The sequence below is a fragment of the Hemitrygon akajei genome, chromosome 30 (assembly GCF_048418815.1).
Source record: "Hemitrygon akajei chromosome 30, sHemAka1.3, whole genome shotgun sequence".
Classification (NCBI taxonomy): domain Eukaryota; kingdom Metazoa; phylum Chordata; class Chondrichthyes; order Myliobatiformes; family Dasyatidae; genus Hemitrygon; species Hemitrygon akajei.
In genome coordinates this window covers 11,213,766-11,233,740 of record NC_133153.1, presented here as the reverse complement: position 1 = coordinate 11,233,740, position 19,975 = coordinate 11,213,766, and the positions used below count along the sequence as shown (strand labels likewise).

The 19,975-nt window shown below is 37.5% G+C and overlaps 1 protein-coding gene across 3 annotated transcripts in view; it reads left to right on the top strand.

The window, feature by feature from the left end:
• spg21 (SPG21 abhydrolase domain containing, maspardin) overlaps positions 1–17,890 on the top strand; it is a 52,307-nt gene extending 34,417 nt beyond the window's left edge. For all 3 annotated transcript variants that reach the window (XM_073032987.1, XM_073032988.1, XM_073032989.1), the window contains exons 8-9: positions 14,053–14,193; positions 15,431–17,890. In XM_073032987.1, the coding sequence (XP_072889088.1) occupies positions 14,053–14,193; positions 15,431–15,550 (261 nt within the window). In that variant the 3' untranslated portion in view covers positions 15,551–17,890. The remainder of the gene's footprint in view (positions 1–14,052; positions 14,194–15,430) is intronic.
• The last annotated feature ends 2,085 nt before the right edge of the window (positions 17,891–19,975 follow it).

The following is a 19,975-nucleotide window of genomic DNA, read 5'->3' as shown; positions in this document are numbered from 1 at the left end:
TTATTTTTTGAACTGAAAAGATCTTTTATTACTAGTTTTGCTGAAAGGTCATCAAACTGAAATGTTCACTTGATTTATTTCGACATATACTGCCTAATTTGCTGAGTAGTTTCTGCGTTTCTTATTTTTACTTCAAACTTTTTTAAACTTACCAGATATTTGTAGAATGTTGTGATTGCCTCTCTTTATATTAAAGTGATTTACTCAATCACACAGCTTGGAACAATATCTTCAGCTGTCATATCACTCTCTTCTTACCCGTCACCCTGCAAATATTCTCTTCCAGGTGTTTCCCATGCTCTTCTTTAGAATCAGATTTACATAATTAAATCAGATGGAGTAGATTGGTTGGGGTGATGTTTCTATCATTCTGTCAGATAGCGCATTCCAACTTAACTGTGTAAAGAAAAATCATTTTGCCATCAGCTTCTTGTCAATCAACAGCCTATGTCCTTCTGCAAATACTGCAGTATTTACCTTTCAGGATGGTCAAAGATGCTTGAAATTTAAAAAAAAAACAAACGTCTGCTTAACTGTAATGAAAACAAGCCCGAGTTTTTTACGTACGGCTCTTATCCTTGTAAACATTGTGACCTTGATCAGTGTCAAAAAAAAAAGCCAGATTAAATCCACTGTGATTCAATGTTGTAAACATGAAAACTTCCGGGTGGGGGGGGGGGTGGGGGGGGGGGTGAAGACTTTTTGTATGTTCAACCTCAGTGAACATTTTAATCTTGAGTTTATAGTTACAATTTGTAATTTAAAACACTGAATATACGGTAGATAAGTTGAAGCTCTAAATAGAACGTTTCAAATGTTGTGATATGCTTATTATTTGGAAAATTTATGGATTATATTCATGAACACTATTAATTACAGGGCATTACACAGTATTAACAAAATTCAAGATTATATTAACATTCTTTCAAAAATCATAAAAAAGAAAATTCCATCCGCACATGTGTGGGAGCATTTCAGTTATTGCGTGGCCACCTACCCATGCAGCTTAGAGGGGACAGTGTCGCCAATGAACCAGTGGACCAGACTTGCAGTATACTACATTATCAGTGTCCAGTAGGGTCTTGCGATCCCAATGAAAAATATGCAAAACAATCACTCACACAGTGCCCTGTCACAGCACAACGGTATGCTACAAGTCCAAGCGACAACACAACAACGGTACACAGTCAGCCCAGCTCTGTCACTATTGAGCAACCCGCTGATGGGATAGTCCTGCAGTACTTCATGTTCTTAGTATCCAGCAGTGATTTGCGATCGTAAAAAAGATACACACAATGAACAAAAACAACTTTGATTGGACCCAGAATGGCTGCTGTGTCCAAGTGTACCACATGTCACCTCACTTCTCTAGAGTAAACTCCGCTTACCCCTTTTAGTACCTCCTTAATATGTCTGGTGGTATCTTTCTGTATACAAGCTCCTCACTACCAACAATACTAATTTTGTTAATAGCAATTGTTTTAAAAAAAATCTCCTACATTTAAGCTTAAAGTATAAGGACTCTAGTAATGAGTCCTACAGAACACCACTGCATACAGCCCTAAAAATCCAATCAACCATTACCCTTTGCTTTCTGACACTGAGTCATATTTAACCCAGAATTTTCCCTTAGATCTCAAGGGCTTCTATTTTCTGGCTATCGATGGTTGGCATGTGACATCTTAGGAAAATGAGTCAGGAAATACAAAATTTTTTAAAAAGTAATTTTAAAGTATAAAGTGAATGATAAGAAATTGGATTACACATATCTAAAATTGGCAGGACGAATTATTAAAACACTTGACGCAGGCTTTAGTAAATAGAGGCAAAGCAGGAAGCTATCTTAAACATCAGAATATTTTATCCTACTCTGGAAAGTCAAGGGATTCAAGGTCATAATGTTTGCAAGGATGAGTGTCTTATGTAGAAAAGTTGGGCTTGTTTTCATACAGTTAAGCAGAATGTTTTGTTTAAATTTCAATCATTGATCGTCCTGAAAGGTAAATACTGTGGTATTTGCAGAAGGACATAGGATGTTGATTGACAAGAAGCTGATGGCAAAATGATTTTTCTTTACATAGTTAAGTTGGAATGCGCTATCTGACAGAATGATAGAAACATCATCCCAACCAATCTACTCCATCTGATTTAATTATGTAAATCTGATTCTAAAGAGGAGCATGGTAAACACCTGGAAGAGAAAATTTGCAGGGTGACGGGTAAGAAGAGAGTGATATGACAGCTGAAGATATTGTTCCATGCTGTGTGATTAAGTAAATCACTTTAATACCAAAAGAGAGGAAAACACAACATGCTACAGAACACTTTGTAGAGATCTGTTTTCACTTTGACATGAAAGAGTCTTTTTCTGAAGACCAGTGTCAAAAAAGCCAAATTAAATCCTCTATGATTCAATGTTGTAAAACAAGACATGAAAACTTGTGGGGTGTGGGGGTGAATACTTTTTTATAGGCACCCTACATGCTAAGAAACAAATAATTTGAAGAACTGTCAGTTCTTGTTTACATTGTTGGAATATTACAAGCTTCTAAAGCTGACTTCAAACGTGGATTCAGTTTTATGAATTCAATCAAATGTAAATCCAGAAACAGACTAGAGGTGGAACATTTGGATGGTCTAAAGACTGTTAAGACACATTTTTCATCTGGATACAAAATTAATCTGGACAGTGTCTATAGACAATAAATTTGTAAACATGAGGAAATCTGCAGATGCGGGAAATTCAAGCAACATACAGAAAATGTTGGTAAAACGCAGCAGGCCAGGCAGCATCTATAGGAAGAAGCACTGCCAGTGTTTCAGGCCAAGACCCTTCGTAAAGCCAGGCAAGGAAAAGTTGACAAAATATGAAAGATTTGTTGTACTGTACTTCATTATACCCTCCAATTAATAAATAAAATCTAAAGTATGTGGTTTTTCAATTTTCATTCTGAATCGTAGTGTGCATTTTACACAGAAGGCATCTAAAGTACCTTGCAATTTACAGGCCGTGTTTTAAAAATAAATCCTGCTCAGAGTAATGGTTGGTGTGTGCCGCTGTTTTTAAAAAAAATTAGAACGTTGATTGGTGAGACCGGTTTGGGGGGTGGGGGGGGGGGGGGGGGTCTGTTGCCTTGGTTGTGGCAAGGACTAGGCCTAAGCATCTAGGCCTGAACACCTATTGCAGCTGTTCAGGACAGGAGGTGTCAAGGCAGTGTGGGAGAGCCTCTGTTCTGTGTGACATGTTGGAATCTGTACGGGTTTGGGGCCAGGCCTTCCTGTCAATGCTGTCCTCTGGTGTTCACTCAGTGTTGCTCTTCAGTAGGTCAGGACTACAGTCGTGCCACTCAAGGACTTGGGACTATATTATTATTTTTCTTTGTGACTCTTTTTCTGAAATCATAGCTATTGTCTTATGCGCTGTGTTGCTCCAGAGGAATGCTGTTTCACTTGGCTACATTAATGTATGATTAAATGGTAATTGAACTTGAAATGGGGTAATATATTTAAGGAGAGCAAGGGAAAATACAGTTAATAATAGAATGCTGAGCTTAGAGGGATGGAAGGACTTCAGAACTTGTGCTTTATATCTCTGAAGGTGTCAAAATATTCTTCAGCCATACAACAGACCTGCTTCCAATGAAGCATAGAACATAAGATTAGGGAGGTTGCTAGAAATATAAACAACATGATCTAGACTGCAGCCTGGGGATTGTACACCCTTCTAGCCACCACACTGCAGGAAGGGTGCGGAGCAGGTTTAATAGTAAATTGTCAGGTCTGGAGAGTTAGTTATGAGGAGGTTAGGGAAGTTGAAATGTGTGTTTTAAAAAAAAAGATTGTGAGAAGCCTTGACAGGATAAACAAAAATGACCTGTTTCCTTAGCAAAGAGGTCAATAACAATGAATGGAATTTGATGTATGAAAGGGAGATGTGACAGAAACCTTCATCACATTTAAACAGTATCTTGGTGAACATCTGAAGCGATAAAACTTCTAAAACTAGAGACAGGAATAGAAAATTAATCATGTTTTGGCCATCATAGGTACTATAATTATATCATTAAATATTTTCTGCAATTTCAGCAGTCTCTCTGTATTTTTGAAGTTTGCTATTATAATATTTCCAGATTTAATTTTGGAATTGTGACCTGTGTACATAAGTTTAGGTCATTAATTAATCTAAGAATTAATGCTCTGATATGAACTCTATTGTATGCTTCAGTCCATCTGAACAACAAGCAGTCTATTCTAGTCTCCTATTTTGCCCCTCAGCCACTTTCGTATCCAGGCTGCCAGTTTAAATCATGGAATCCAGTTTTGCTCAAAGCAGAACTGGTAAGTCAGTTCAGGAATTAGTCAATTGAGATACTCCCAGGCTTTTAGAAAGAGCCTTCCGAATTCACAGAATAGACTATTCCAGAAAGAGAGAAATATTCCAAGGGGAGGATCTGTGATTAAATAAAAAAAGAATTGAACTTAAAAAAGACATTATGGAGAATTGTTAATGGAAAATTAGTAGATGGCAAATGAATTTATTTAGGCATTTTCCATCAGAGGATGCAAGTAACATCCCAGAAAAAAAAAGAATAGGAAAGTAAAGGAAAACTTAGTTACAATCAACTGGGTAGTGGTACATGGCAAATTGTTGGAGCTGCGGACTGAATACTCTCCTGATGGACTTCTTCCTAGATTCCTAAAAGAAGTAGCCAGTGAGATGGTTAATGCGTTGGGTTTAATTTAGATTTGGGAAAGATTACATTAAATTGGAAATAAGTAGATGTAAGCTCTTTGTTCAAAAAGGGAACAGGGAACTGCAAGCTAGTTAACATTACATTTGCTGGAGAGGGGGAATGTTGGAAGCTAAGGTCATTTATGATCAAGCAGTTAGAAAATTGAAAGTAATCAGGCAATTATTAGCATTTGGTTTGTGAAAAAGAAATCAATTGAACAATTTATTAGAATTCTTCAAAGAAGTTCAGAGGATGAAGTAATTTTCAGGTTTTCAGAAGCTTTTGATTACATGCCATGTCAAAGTTTATTTCATGGTGTGGGAAGTAAGATGTTGTGGAATCTAGGTTTACTGGCTAACAGGAAAAGAACAAGCATAATTGGGCCCTTTTCTGGTTAGCAAGATGCAACAAGTCAGCTGCCACAGGGACTGGTGCTGCAACAACTGATATACAGTAAATCTCTTGAATTAAGACTGAAAAGTATGGATGTTAAATTCGGTAGTTAGGAAAAAATAAATTGGGAAAAATTTGTATGCACTGTACAAAGCTAAAGAAAAATTAAATCACCAAGGATCTGGTAAATGAATTACAGTGTGACAATTGTGCAATTGCCCAATTGCCCATTTTGGCAGGAAAAATAAATGTTGATGGAGTTTTGAAATGCAGAAGGTCTGTGTGTCTAATTGAAAGATTTGCAGAAAGAATGGAGAGTCATACAGCATGGAAACATGCCCTTTAGTAATTGGATAGGTCAACCAAATCCCCATCAAAGCTAGTCCTGTTTGCCCACATGTAGCCCAAATTCTTCCAGACCTTTCCTGTTCATGTACCTCTCTGTTATTGTACCCAAACACTGCTTTCACTGATAACTTATTACATATATATACCATCTTTTTAAAAAGCTGTTAAATGTTCCCCTCTCACTTTAAACCTACACCCTCTTGTTCTTCCTTCCTCAACCCTAAGAAAAAGACTGTGTACTTTCATCTCATCTGTGCCCTTCATTTTGAACACATCTATAAGTTCACCACCCAGTCCCCTACGCTACAAGGATAGCTTCCTAGCCTGTCCAACCTCTCACTATAACTCAATCCCTTGAGTCCTGGCAACATCCTCAGTTTAATAACCTCTTTCTATAGCATGGTGACCAAAATCGAATACCACGTGTGGCCTCAGCAGCATCCTGTACAGCTACCACATAACCTCCCCACTTCTAAATGTCCTAATTGAAGGGCATTGTGCCCAAAGCTGCCTTCACCACCCTGTGATGTCACCTTCAAGAACCATCCACTTAAATTCCAAGCTCCCTTGTTCTATAAAATTTCTCATGGCTCTACTATTTGATTATTTTTAAAAAAAATTAGAGATAAAGCACTGAACAGGCTCTTTCGCCCCAATCACAGGATCATTTTTTAATGACTAACCTGCGAACTGGTATGTCTTTGGACGTGGGAGGAAGCGCATGCACACATAGCAAGAATATACAGATTTTCTCACAGAGGACACTGGAATTGAACTCTGAATCCAGCACCCTGACCTGTGGTACTGTCATTCTAACCACTATGCTATACACTCCAATGTTAATGTGAGCGTCTTGTTGTCTCAATTTGACTTCCCAAAATGCAGCATCTTGCACCTATCTGCTTTAGATCCATTTGCCATTTCTTGTTATTTAATGCTGGTTCAGCAAGTATTTAGAAAAGCTGATGGTATTATTTCCTGAGAAGACTGAGGCTCTTTGGAGTATGCAGGCCTCTCCTTCACATATTCTACCAGTCTGTTGTCACCAGTACAACCTTCCCTGGTGCGGTGTGCTGGGACAACGGCATCAGCATGGGTGATGCCAACAGGCTCAATAAACTGATTAGAAAGGCTGGCTTTGTTATAGTAGTCAAACTGGACACATTGGAGGCTGTGGTAGAACAAAGGACCCTATGGAAAATTCTGGCAATGTTTCTCACCCTCTGCATGCCACCTTGTCTGAATAGAGGAGCACTTTCAGTAACAGACTAAGACAACTGCTGTTCCGCAGACCTCTGAGGTCATTCTTGCCCTCGGCCGTTAGGCTCTATAATGTCAAACCTATTTCCGGGGAAGTGATGACCCCCTCCTGTTAAACTGTTATTAACCTCTGTTTAAGCTCTGTTTACATCCTGTGTAATACTACCATCATTTCTTATCTAGATAGTTAGAATGTGCACCCATTACTGTGTAATATTATGGTTCTTCTTGCACTACCATCTTAGCAGTGTGAACTTGAAAATCTTATAAATCTTGTAAACTTTGACTTGTTAATATTGTACATCTTATTTTTAAGGTAACTTTTTTTTAATTCTAATTGCATATCTGTGCACTTGTAATGCTACTGTGATACTGATTTCATTTGGGATCAATTAAGTATTTATCTATTATCATTCATTGCAGATGGGCAATAAATGCAAAAGGAGGGAATTTGTGTACATTGTACTCTAGATATGATATCAATGCCCCATGTACAATACTTGACTCCTATTTTTAAGGCAGTGTTTTGTTCTGATGAAAGCAGATCAGACAAGTTTTACCAGACTAATACCTGGAACGGGCAGATGGTTGATCTGGCTAGGCTTACATTGGCTGATACTTTGACAAGTGAGAGGCTATTTCAATGAAACATACAGTACAAAGATCCCAAAGATGTGGAGATGCCATTTCCTATAATGAAAGAATCTTAATGTCTTGAAAATAAGGGGTTGACCATTTAAAAGACACATGCACATATTTTCTCTCAAGAACTTGTGATCTTGGAACTCTTCAAAATGGGTAACTTTGGAAGCACAATCTTTGGATATTTTTAAGACGAAGGTAGATCGATTCTTAATTAGCAGGCATGAAAGATTGCTGCAGTTAGACCAGTGGTTCCCAACCTTTTCTATGCCCCACACCCTTAGGAAATGTTTGATTAATGTTCGCACCCCCTACAAAAGTAATATCGCAGTTGAAAATGATGAAGTCTAATTTCTAATTTTTTAACCACAAATTGAACCACATACAATACTGCGGGTGAACAAATTAAACTTAAAAAAAAAAATAAGCTTTTAACTTATTTGCTTAAAATGCAAATATAAATTGAGCAATTAGATTCTAATTTATTCAGAAAGAATTGTAAACAGTAAAATCAATCCCAATTGTGAACATAAATTGACTTCTTTGCTGCTGCTTCTCTTTTCTTTCTTTTTCTATCTTTTTATTAATTTTAAACAAACATAAGAGAAACATAGATACAGAGTTTGAGAATACATAATTAATAGGTTAAAGTATAAATACAAATAGATGATAATCCATATATAATAATCTCCCAAACTCATAGTGATTACGAAAAAAGGACTAAATAAGAAAAAAAAAACCTCCAAAAAAAACCTAACCAACATGGGCCATTGCATTATGTCAAATATACACAGCAGCATCAATAACTCCGTACCTCCATCCAAATAATTAAGGATAATAAAAGTAAGGTTTAGGAAAAGTCAGTTTAGCTCATATGAAAATGTTGAATAAATGGTCTCCCAAGTTTCTTCAAATTTAGTTGAAGGGTCAAAAACAACACTTCTAATTTTTTCTAAACTCAAATAAGATAGTTTGAGAAAACCACTGAAATATGTTTGGAGGATTAATTTCTTTCCAATTCAATAAGATAGATTTTCTAGCCATTAACGTAACAAATGCAATCATCCACCGAGCTGAGGGGGATAAATAACTATTATCCACCATTGGTAAACCAAAAATTGCAGTAATAGGATGCGGTTGCAATTTAATATTCAGAACTTTTGAAATAATACCAAAAATATCTTTCCAATAATTTTGCAAGCAGGGGCAAGACCGAAACATATGGGTCAATGAAGCAACTTCAGAATGACATCTGTGACATAAGAATTAACATAAGAATAAAATCGAGCAAGTTTAACAACCTTAAATTGTATTAAAGCATGTTTAGTATAAATAGAAGAAGAATTGACTAATTGTAAAATTTTCTCCCACTGCTCAGTGGGTATAAGACAATGAAGTTCTTTTTTTCCCATTCCTTCTTAATTTTTCCTGATACTTCTGGCTGTATTTTCATGATCATATTATAAATGATGGCTATTAAACCCTTCTGGCAAGGATTCAGAGCTAAAAATTTTTCCGTAATGTCCATTGGACATAATTTCGGAAAAAACTGTAACATGTTATTCAAGAAATTTCTAACTTGCAAGTATCTAAAAAAATGAGTTTTAGGAAAATTATATTTATTAGATAGCTGTTCAAAGGACATAAAACTATTGTCTAAAAAAAATCACGAAAACATGTTATATCTTTTGTTTTCCATAATACAAAGGCATGATCCGTAAAAGGGGGCCGAAAAAAAAGTTAGATATAATAGGGCTTGATAAGATAAACTTATTCAAGCCAAAGAATTTACGAAATTGAAACCATATTCGTAATGTATGTTTAACTATAGGATTGGTTATTTGTTTATTCAATTTAGATAAAGCAAAAGGAAGTGAAGATCCTAAAATAGAAAACAATGAGAAGTCTTGTACAGATTTACATTCCAAATTTACCCATTGTGGGCAAGATACTATAATCGATTCTTGTGTCCAGAATATTAAATATCGAATATTAACTGCCCAATAGTAAAATCACAGGTTTGGCAAAGCCAAACCACCCTCCTTCTTAGGCTTCTGTAAATATTTTTTACTTAATCTAGGATTTTTATTCTGCCACACATACGAGGATATTTTGGAGTCAATATCAAAAAAAGATTTAGGAATAAAAATTGGTAATGCTTGGAATAAATATAAAAATTTGGGTAATACTATCATCTTAATAGCATTAATTTGACCAACCAATGACAAAGATAATGGGGACCACCTGGTAACAAGTTGCTTGATTTGGTCGCTGCTTCTCATTCATGATTTTGTCAAAACGTGGAACTTTCTTGCTGACTGCGATCCGCAGGTCTGCCTGTAGATTCAGGCAATTCCTAGATTTTGTCTTGACTGACAAAAGAGAACTGAATCCAGATTCACACAAGTATGTTGTTGTAAATGGAATGAGGACACGGAGTGCTTTTCCACCAAGTCTTGGGAACATATCCAGTGCTGCATACCAAAACTCCTCCAAAGTCTTGCTCTCAAATTTCATTTCAAGAGCTCGATTTGTCTGCAAATCAATAAGATCTTCCTTCAGCTCTTCATCATCTGACATTTTCTCCAAATTGTAGGAATATGGATTCATGATCCATTCTTCTGAAATCTTCAGGTCTCCAGCAGCAAAATATCCATCAAACAATTCTGACAGCATTTCCAAATGAGCCACAATTTCTTCACGCACAGTAGGAGTTATGGATCCAGCATCATCAGCCATCTCTTCTAGTGAAGGAAAATTTGGGAGACTACCTCCTTCCATCCTTCGACGCCAAAGATGTAACTTTTCTTTGAAGGCATTCAACTTTTCACAAGCATTCAATATGTTTATCCCTTTTCCTTGAAGAGAAACACTCAGGTCATTCATACGAGTGAAAATGTCAGCTAAGCAAGCCAGCATTTGGGCGAATTCCTGTGATTCCATTGCCCCAACCAGATCACATTCACGCTCCTCCAGAAAAACTTTGATTTCTTCCCGCAGTTCAAAGAAGCCGGTTAAAGCTTGTCCTCGTGACAACCAACGGACTTTTGTGTGGAAAAGCAAAACTGAATGCTCACTTCCCAGATCCTCACAAAATGATTTGAAGATGCGATGGTTCAAAGCACGCCCCCTGATCCAGTTGATGATCTTCACACGTATCAAGGACTTCAAATTTTTGATGCCAAAGCATGCCGATGAAGAAAACAATGGGTAACTTGCAAGTCTGGAATCTCCTTTTTCATCAATACAGAAAAGCCAGATTTATTTCCAAGCATGCAGGTGCCCCGTCAGTGCACACAGAACCAATGACTTTGATATCTAAATCATGTTTGGCAAAGAAGTCTTTCACCAGCTGCATCACATCCTTTGCAGTTGTGTTTGTTTTCAGCTCTTTACAAAGCAGGAAATCTTCACAGCACCATCTTTAACATACCTCACTAATGTGATAAGTTGACTACAACTGGAGACATCAGTTGACTCATTCAACTGAATAGAGATTTTAAGAGGACTAGCTCTGACATCTGAGATGACTTGGTCCAAAATATCTTTACTCAAATCACTGATTCAGTTGTGAATGACATTATTTGATAGGGGCACCTGTTCAAATTTTTTTCTTACTTCTTTGCCCAGGATAATTGTTGCCATTTCCAGTGCACATGGCTTGAGATCTTCCCCAATTGTATGGGGCTTCTTGGATTTGGCCACTTTATATGCCACTTGGTATGAAGCAAGAAATAGTGGTTTTTCAACAGAAATGAAACCTAATTTTGGAAGAGTTCCTTGTGAATCAAAACGAGCTCTTTTGATTTTCAATGACCCAACATCATGTCCTTCAACATCAGCTCCGCCATGCTTGTTCTTGAAGTGCTCTTGAAGCTTGGATGGCTTCAGATTTGAGTTGGAAAACACAACGCTACAAAGAATGCACTGGGGTTTTTGCAAGTCATCATTTCCTGTTGTGCAAGTGAAACCAAAGCACACATAGTCATCATTCCATTTCCTTCTTTTTGACGTGATAAAGGGTTAAGGGTAAAGAGAAAAATATGAGCTAATATGAGAAAAACTATCTAACTAAGCCAGGGATGACTGCTTTACTCAACCAGACACGCCTATAGCAAAGTATCGCGAGAAATACGTTTTTGAATATTATATTACGATATTATCTGAGGTTGCGCCAAGATAATTGTCAGGTGGAAATGCTACGGGGATGTGATGTGACTTATTAGGCTACTCTCTACTGAATTTACAACCTATTTCAGATGATTACCAGAGATATGAACTCCCATCACACGATTCAAAGTCCTTGGTGCTAACCATGATACCTCAACTAACACAATTCAAAATTATCAACGATTAAAGAAAAAAACCTTTTAAGAGAAAAAACCTTTGAAATTCAAAAACTACTTTAATGCATTGAGACAAATGCGAATGAATGACTTCAGCTGCTTTTTATCAAAATGTGGCTTTTTAAAATTTTATAATTGAATACCTACTGTCTGCGGGTTTGGTTTTAACGCAAAGTCGTTACTCGATGGTTTATTCGGGATGTATAAAGATTTTGGCATTATGAGATGATTTTTAACTCTGAGAGGTAACCTTCTAGCTAATATTGATGAGACTCCTCAACTCTGAGGTGTAACTTCCCAGGTAACACTGATGAGAATCCTCAACGCTGACTCGGGCAGCGGGAGACAGGAGTGAGTTTACATCTCTCTTGACTCGGGTAGTGGGAGACTGGAGTGTGCTTGGGACAAATGTTACTACCACTTCTCAGGGCACACTGGCAGCTGGCTGAGTGATGACTCGTGGCTCGTCACCCAAGGACACAAGCCACTCTTTGTCGAACCCCCTGAAATTCCATCTCGCACCCCAGGTTGGGAACCCCTGAGTTAGACAGAGAATGTGATGTTATGTTTGCAGTGATCTTACTAAATGGCAAAGCAAGCTGCCATATTTAATTGTGTTCTTAATGTGTACAATTGAGTGCCTGCCAGATTGGAACATCTGGCCCAATGATTGGGCCATTGGATAAATGTGTGGGACATTTATCACATCCTTAGAAATTGCCTAAAAGCCCTGGGCAAAGGCTGCTACCTCTGGTGCCGTAAGCAGGTGCTGAAGGTAGTGGCAGAAAATATTGTCTTGGCCATTAACAATAGTAGCACCTCTGCCAACCCAGAAAGCCCATACACAGCCTCGTCTCAAGTCACCAGCAGGCTTGCTTGCCACGGCATCTGACTGGCAACTAAAAGTCGATCCTGACTTCATTGCATCGTTATTGCTGAGGCCTCGTGGTCACTCTGTCAGAAGTCTTCAAGCGGGTGGTGATGGCAGAACTGACAGTGCCTTGGGAAGTCTGGATTGAGCAAGAGAAGGCCAAATACCAGGAGCTGGGAGACAGTGCAAAAGATAGGGGTGAAGGGCACGAAGAGAGCCTATAGAGGTGGGGTGCAGAGGTTTTGCTGGCTGCTCACTCTGTTGAACCTACTCTCTCTTTGGCGTTAACGGAGCTGCAAAGAGAAGAGCCATCAGGACCATCACAGACACTACTGAGTGAGCCTTCAGATGGCTATGGATCAAGAGGTGTGACCATGGACCAATGCTGCTGGGACGTAAGCTGGGTCTGATCAACCTTGGGCTGGATTGCCTGGGCGAGGCTGTATCTCATGATGAAAGAGCCAAACAACCCGAAGACACCGGGATACTGATGATGTGTCCCAGTGCCTCCTAGGATATATCTCAGCATCACATCTTTGCACCCCCATTATCTCCATTGCTATTATCTTGGAAAAGGAATTTTTAAAGAAGACATTTTAGTTACAAACAAGAGAAAATCTGCAGATGCTGGAAATCCGAGCAATACACACAAAATGCTAGAGGAATTCAGCAGGCCAGGCAGCATCTATGGAAAAAACTACTGTTGATGTTTCAGGCCAAAACCCTTCAGCAGGACTGGAGAAATAATGCTGAGGAATGACTACAGTACTGATCAAAAGTCTTGGGCAACCTAGCTATGTTTTACTGTAGTTACTGGAGAGACTGGAGATGTGGATATGAAAGTCTTTATTCATCATGACAGACAGGCATTCTCTTAGAGATCCTCTCAGTAGACTCCCACAAACCCCAAGTACATCACATTCTTATACTCTTAAAATCAAAGGTAACAGTAGGTGATTTAATACAATTTCATTAGTTACAATGACATTGTTGACTTTGGGTTGTCAGTGCTTCCTTTGAATTGCATATCTACAGAGGGAGACATTTCTGAATGTTCAAATACTAATCACAAGCTTCCTTAAACTTGTTTACAATATTGCAGATTACTTAAACCCATTTCTCAAACCCTAGATTGATGCAGGACAATTAACACAATCCCATTGTCTGATGCAAATCCAAATCTCTCATGGTCACCATTTTGCAAACGATATCTCTTGGTGCTACACAGACAGTATTATTGATTTGCCAAGGTGTGCTTTTACCTTCACTTTACTGCTTGCAATTTACAATTTATATTAAGCACTGAAGACTGGTTCGTGTCTGAATTAATATCTGCTATATTCACATATTCCCAAACACTTTCCATCAATAGTCATGCCTTTCATTTGCTTAATGAATACTTTTGTTGAGGAATACTTTATGTGGGTCATTCAAATGTGTTTTCTATCACCTGTTTTAGGTCTTTGACCATAGTGCACTTTCTCAAGAAGCCAAAGAAGACATGTACAAATTATATCCAAATGCAAGGCGGGCACATCTTAAAACTGGTGGTAACTTTCCTTACTTGTGTCGGAGTGCTGAAGTTAACCTTTATATTCAGGTAAAGTGTTAAAAGTTATCTTGTTTTAAGAGAGTGACCTTGAACTAAGAGCTTAAACTTGAGATTTAAGAAAGCAAGGAAGTTTAGAATTTTTGACATGTAGTTGCTAGAAATGTAAGGAGATGAAAGAGCAAAAACAGTGAATGCATATTAAAAAGCGTAATTGCAAGTTTTCTGTAACAGAGAAATTGCGTTAAGTGTCAATTCCAAAACTGCAGGAAAGGTTTTGTAGTTTGAGATTGGTGAGACTTCCTTAACCTCCACCCCACTTCCCTTGGCAACCTAGGATGCATTTTGTTCTACCCTTCGGGTAATTCATTTATGAGTTTCTACTTGATTAAGCACATTCAGCTTTCATTTTAATGGACAGTTTCTGATATGTATTAGGTCACATCCTGTGCAGCCAAGAAGTAGTAAGTAGATGGACACATTGGCTGACAATAGGCCAGAGATTTATGTTGGGAGAAGTTACATTAATGTTACGTTAGCAAAAGAAGTTTCTTTCCAAAGCTATCTTGTTTCCCCAGCAGAAGCATTGCTTATGCACCCCTTATTCACTATGTCATGCCATTGAGCCTGCAGTTTAAAGTAGTATTAATGGGAGTAGTATCCAATTGTATGATTTTTAAAAAATGTCGACCAACATCATCAAATCCAAAGGGTGTCGAATTTGCTTCACTTCTCTTTAAGTACCATTCTTTTTTGTACCCTCTTAGTTTGTCGATTTTTCCTTGTCACTTTTCCTTTCAATATACTATTTTTACACTAGTTCTCTCACTTCTTAACTCTGACCAAACAATTCTACATTGATGTCTAATGACATTCCCTCTACTTTGCAGTATCATAACTTCTTTAAGTCGTACCGCCGTCCTGAAACATTGGCCGTTTATTCCCATCCATAGATGCTGCCTGACTTGCTGAGTTAATTCCTCGAGCATTTTGCAATCAGTTTAAAGCAGCCTGATTGATCAGTAACAACTTTACCACCACCATCACAATATGTCACAATATCTACTATTGGCAGGATGTCTTGGTGTTTTTTTTTAATACTCCTCCTCCTAAATTCAGGAACAGCAGTGCACTTATTTGTATTGAATTTGGATTTAATGTAATTCACCTATATTCTAAAAGCATTAGCTTATTGTATGACAAATACTACAATAATTTCAACCAGTAAAGCCAGAATTTATTCAGGATTTAACTTAAGCACCTGTAAAGTTTGGCCTCTTCTTTTCAGATCCATCTTCGGCAGTTCCATGGTACACGTTATGCTGCAATTGACCCCACCATGGTGAGTGCTGAGGAACTTGAAGTACACAGAGCCAGAGTTGATAATATGAACGAAGAAGAATTGTAACAGCTGCCCTTGAAGAAAAGTACATAAAGGCATTCTGCTGCAAACTGATTTTTTTATATACTGGATACAAGAAGTCAGTGGTGCCTTTTTAGAGAGTTTTTCTTTATAATACAGATGTTGAGAGATGCCAGTTTATTTTTGTTTATTACTTAATGAATTTAATCATCAAAACATATGTCCTCATCAGTTGTGGTTTGTTGGACAATCTTCAACCCAATAAATGATGTACACGCCAAGCCACGTATAAATAACCAACTGAGAGTGCAAGTATCCTTTGTGTAGCCTAAATCAATTTTTTTTCAGCTTTTCTTTGAAATAGCATTGGATCAGTTCAGTGTTTCATATACTACTTGTCTGTGGTCTACATACATGCTAGTTCTTGATACTAGGCTTGTATTTTACTAAAGTATATGAAATTGTTATATAGGGCCTTTTTTTGTACTTGATTTGATATCTAAAATGAAATATTTTAAATCATTTATTTAAAAGGTTGCCACAATTTGTTTTGAAGTTATTGCAAAACAATTAAATATGCACATTACTTTGAGTGCTTACTAATTTTTGATTTGCTACTGGTTCTGTTTACAGTTTCAAACATAAAGCTAGGATTTGAAAGCTTAAGTGTGTAACTTTTATTATTTATAAAGTAATCGTCTATGTTGTAAACAGTCTTATAATTAAACTTATTTCGCTCTAATTAGTTTTATTGGGAGAAAACAATTCAGTGAAGGTAGGATGCTTTTTCAGAATATGTCATAATGCCATCATGTGTTTGCTGCATTCTATAAACTTCAAACACAAATAGATAATGTATAAATCGACAATCTTTTAAGATTGTCATTCATTACTGAGCTCTCTCAATGGTGACTTTGCATTAATATATTGTGATAGTTAACGAATTGCTTTTGTTTTGATAAATGTTCAGAGCCAAATATAATTTGTTACCTGATTATTTCCCTCTCCACTGCTCCACTTAAGTCCAACTTCATAATTCCTTTTTAAGTTAAATGATCTTAAAGAAGCTGTACTGTTTTCTATCCATCAGTAAGTTCTCCATTGCCAGCATCCTCTTTCCTGCATTGCAGGATTTGGTGCTGAGTAATAAACTAGGATTTGTTATTAATCTTACAGTAAAGATGCAGTGTCTTCAATATAACAGTTTAATTGAATCCCTCACTCTGTTAAATAGATCTTTACTGCATCTTTTCTCAGCCCTTCACATCCTTGCTAAAGTACATGACTAAAATTATTTGCAACAACACAATGGTTTAACCTATATTTTATTGAGGACATTGTACAGCACAAGAACAGGCCCTTAGGCCCAAAATGTCTGTGCTGCCCCTGATGCCAAAATAAACTAAATCAATGTACCTGCCATGGTTGATATTCCTCCCAGTTACTGAAATTGAGGTGACTGTCTAAATACCTCTTAAGCACTGTTGTGTCGGCATCCACCACCATCCTTGGCAGAGTGTTCCAGGAACCAAGGTTAATCCTTTTATATCATGGGCATCAAGCTCGCTAATGGAGACTGATGAATCTTTTACCTTGTACTCCCTATGAATGTTTTGTTAAACAGACTGGTATGCTGTCATTTCTGTGGTGGCAGATGCAGTGCCAGGGAAACCAGGTGATTCAAACATCAGACTGAATTTATGACCCAACAGAGACAGATCAAAATTATTTTGATAACTTTTCAATCAGTTTCTGAAAATCATTGTTGTCAACATTGGCACCATTCCTTTTACCAACATTCTCTCTTTAGCAGTCTGAGACATTTGGAATTCAGTCAGGTCTTTGTTCACATTGTAGCTACCATGGTAGCCAAAATGAGATAGTTTAAATGATAATCAAGTAAGCTGAATTTTGAAGCCAAAGTAAGTGTTAATATTCTGGATTGCTTGCTCTGTAGCCTGGCTCTGTGATGGTTGGAACTTTTGATCAAGTATTAACTTGTAAAGATAGGCTTTGTTGTAAATTATGACTGTGTAATTTTATGAAATGACGATGAGAAATGAGATTTACTACTATGCTGAATAGATTAATTCCAAGGAAATAATATTGAAGTGTTTATATTCCAGATTTTCATCTTAATGTATTATGGGATTAATAGGAATTTTTTTTGTCTTCTAGTTTCCTGAGGAAACTCTTTAATTTGTACATTTAGAACTGCTTTCAGCAATTTGCAGTTTATTGTACATCAGGAATATGTGCAATAAAATTAGAAACCTCTGCTTTGTTTTTATTCTGTAAACTCAAGCCAGAAAGAGCAGTAACAGTGCTCTCTTAATATAAATCCAACAGTATTCTGAATAAAATACGTTGTTTTAGCTTTCCAAATATAGTCTTGATTTTTTTTGACTGATCACAAAAGATCAGTCCACAAAAGGACTGATCCACAAAAGGAAGGGAAAGGTGGGATTGCCATCTTTTTGCTTTAACCTATGAAATTCTTACAATCTAAGATCCCAGCAAACATAGCTGACCCACCCTCAGTGCTATTTACTTTGCCCTAGTTTCTACATGGATTAAAGACTGTCTTTGTAATACAATTCTGTGAGGAAGCCATGGCTTCAGACGATGTCCTGGGAGAAAGTGTGTCTGTATTTGATGTTCATATATTGTACTTCCTACAAAACAATTAAATGAAACAAAGAATTATATATTAACTGCACTAGCACTTGAAGGCTTTTGTATTAAACCAATTTTAAACATCTGAATTCTTGCACTGTGGTAAACAGTACATTTGTGTTCATGTTTTTTACATGTATAAACTAAATGGGACATTTTGAAAGGGGTGCAGGAAAGACCTGAGAGTCTTAGTTAACACTAATGCATCTGATTAAAGAACAATTGGTGCTCGAAATAAAGATGGAAATTTAGGTGCAAAATCAAGACAACAGTGAAAATATGAACTGGGTGAATTTTATGCTTGTACATTCCAGAGTTTTTGCTTACTGTCTTTCTAATTTACTAAATACCATATACTGCTTTCTGTACTCTGGATCCTACAACACATTACCACTTGATAATTCTTAATAAATCTGTGTAATGATGGTGGGTCTGTTTGCTGGGATCTTTGATAATTTGCTATGTATTATTTTGGAAATCTAAATACTGTGGTATTTGGCTCATCTGGTTCTGTTTATGTTCTGTGGAACATAACCCTTTAAATTCTTACCCCCCCCCCCCCCACGCCTCTTAAAATGACCGTGTCCCTGTCCCTTGTTTCCTTTAAACTCACTGGCATCTTGTTTCCCATACTCCTTGTCAATTCATCTACTTAATTGGAATAATAATTGTGTACTCACTATGTTTAACATCCTCTGCTGTAGCCCATCCACTTCAAAGTTCGACATGTTGTGCTCTTCTGCACACCGCTGTTGTAGTGTGTGGCTATTTGAGTTACTGTCACTTTCCTGTCTGTTTGAACCACTCTACAGAACTCCCACTCACTGAATGTTTTTTGTTTTTCACTTTTCACACCATTCTCTGTAAACTCTAGAGAGAGTTGTGAATGAAAATCCCACAAGATTAGCAATTTCCAAGATGATCAAACTACCCTGTCTAGCATAATCATTTCACAGCCTAAGTCACTTAAATCTTGATGTTTGGTCTGAACAACTGCACCGCTTGACTGTGTCTGCATGTTTTTAATGCATTGAGTTGTTGCCATATGATTGGCTGATCAGATATTTGCAATAACAAGCAGGTTATTGAGTGGCCACTGGGTGTACAATGTAATATCTAAAAGGGTTGACCTATTAATAGGAGTAACATCCAGTAGTGTGGAAAATCAGCCAGTCTGTCACTGCAGAAGTTCTGAGGGTGCCAGATGATGGCGTTTTACTGTAATACCCCTGCCATGAGTTGGGCCATTGAGTTATTGCTGGCTGCCTAGAGACTGTAGGGAAAGAAAGAGTTGGAAAAAGGTGAGAAATGGAGAAACTGTGGGAGGAAAAGTGATCAATACGGAGTTAAAGGAAATAGAAATGACTGAAGGAAACCACCATAATTAACCAGGACATTGGAGTGCAGGTGGTGAAGTGGAGGGGCTGAGGTTTGTGAAGATGGAGTCAGAGATGTTTAGGTAGGTGGGATGGGTCGAAGTTAGGGTGGGAGTGGAATAGGAGAATGGCTTGATGGACAACAGCCTTGGAAGGCAGAATGAGGACCAGGGTGAAGAAATGACTAAGATTGGAGGGAATAGTCCAAAGAAATTGACAGTGAGAGCCATGGAAGATTGAGACAAACATGAAGAGTGTTTACAAGATGACAACACCCTGGAGTCCAGCAGCAAACAGTGGGTAGGTAAAATCTACCACCCCGGACATTATAGCATTGCAACCAAACAAGAACCATTACATTAGAGTAAAATAGCAGCATACCATCTAATCTCAGCCTCTCCCGCACATGACCATACAT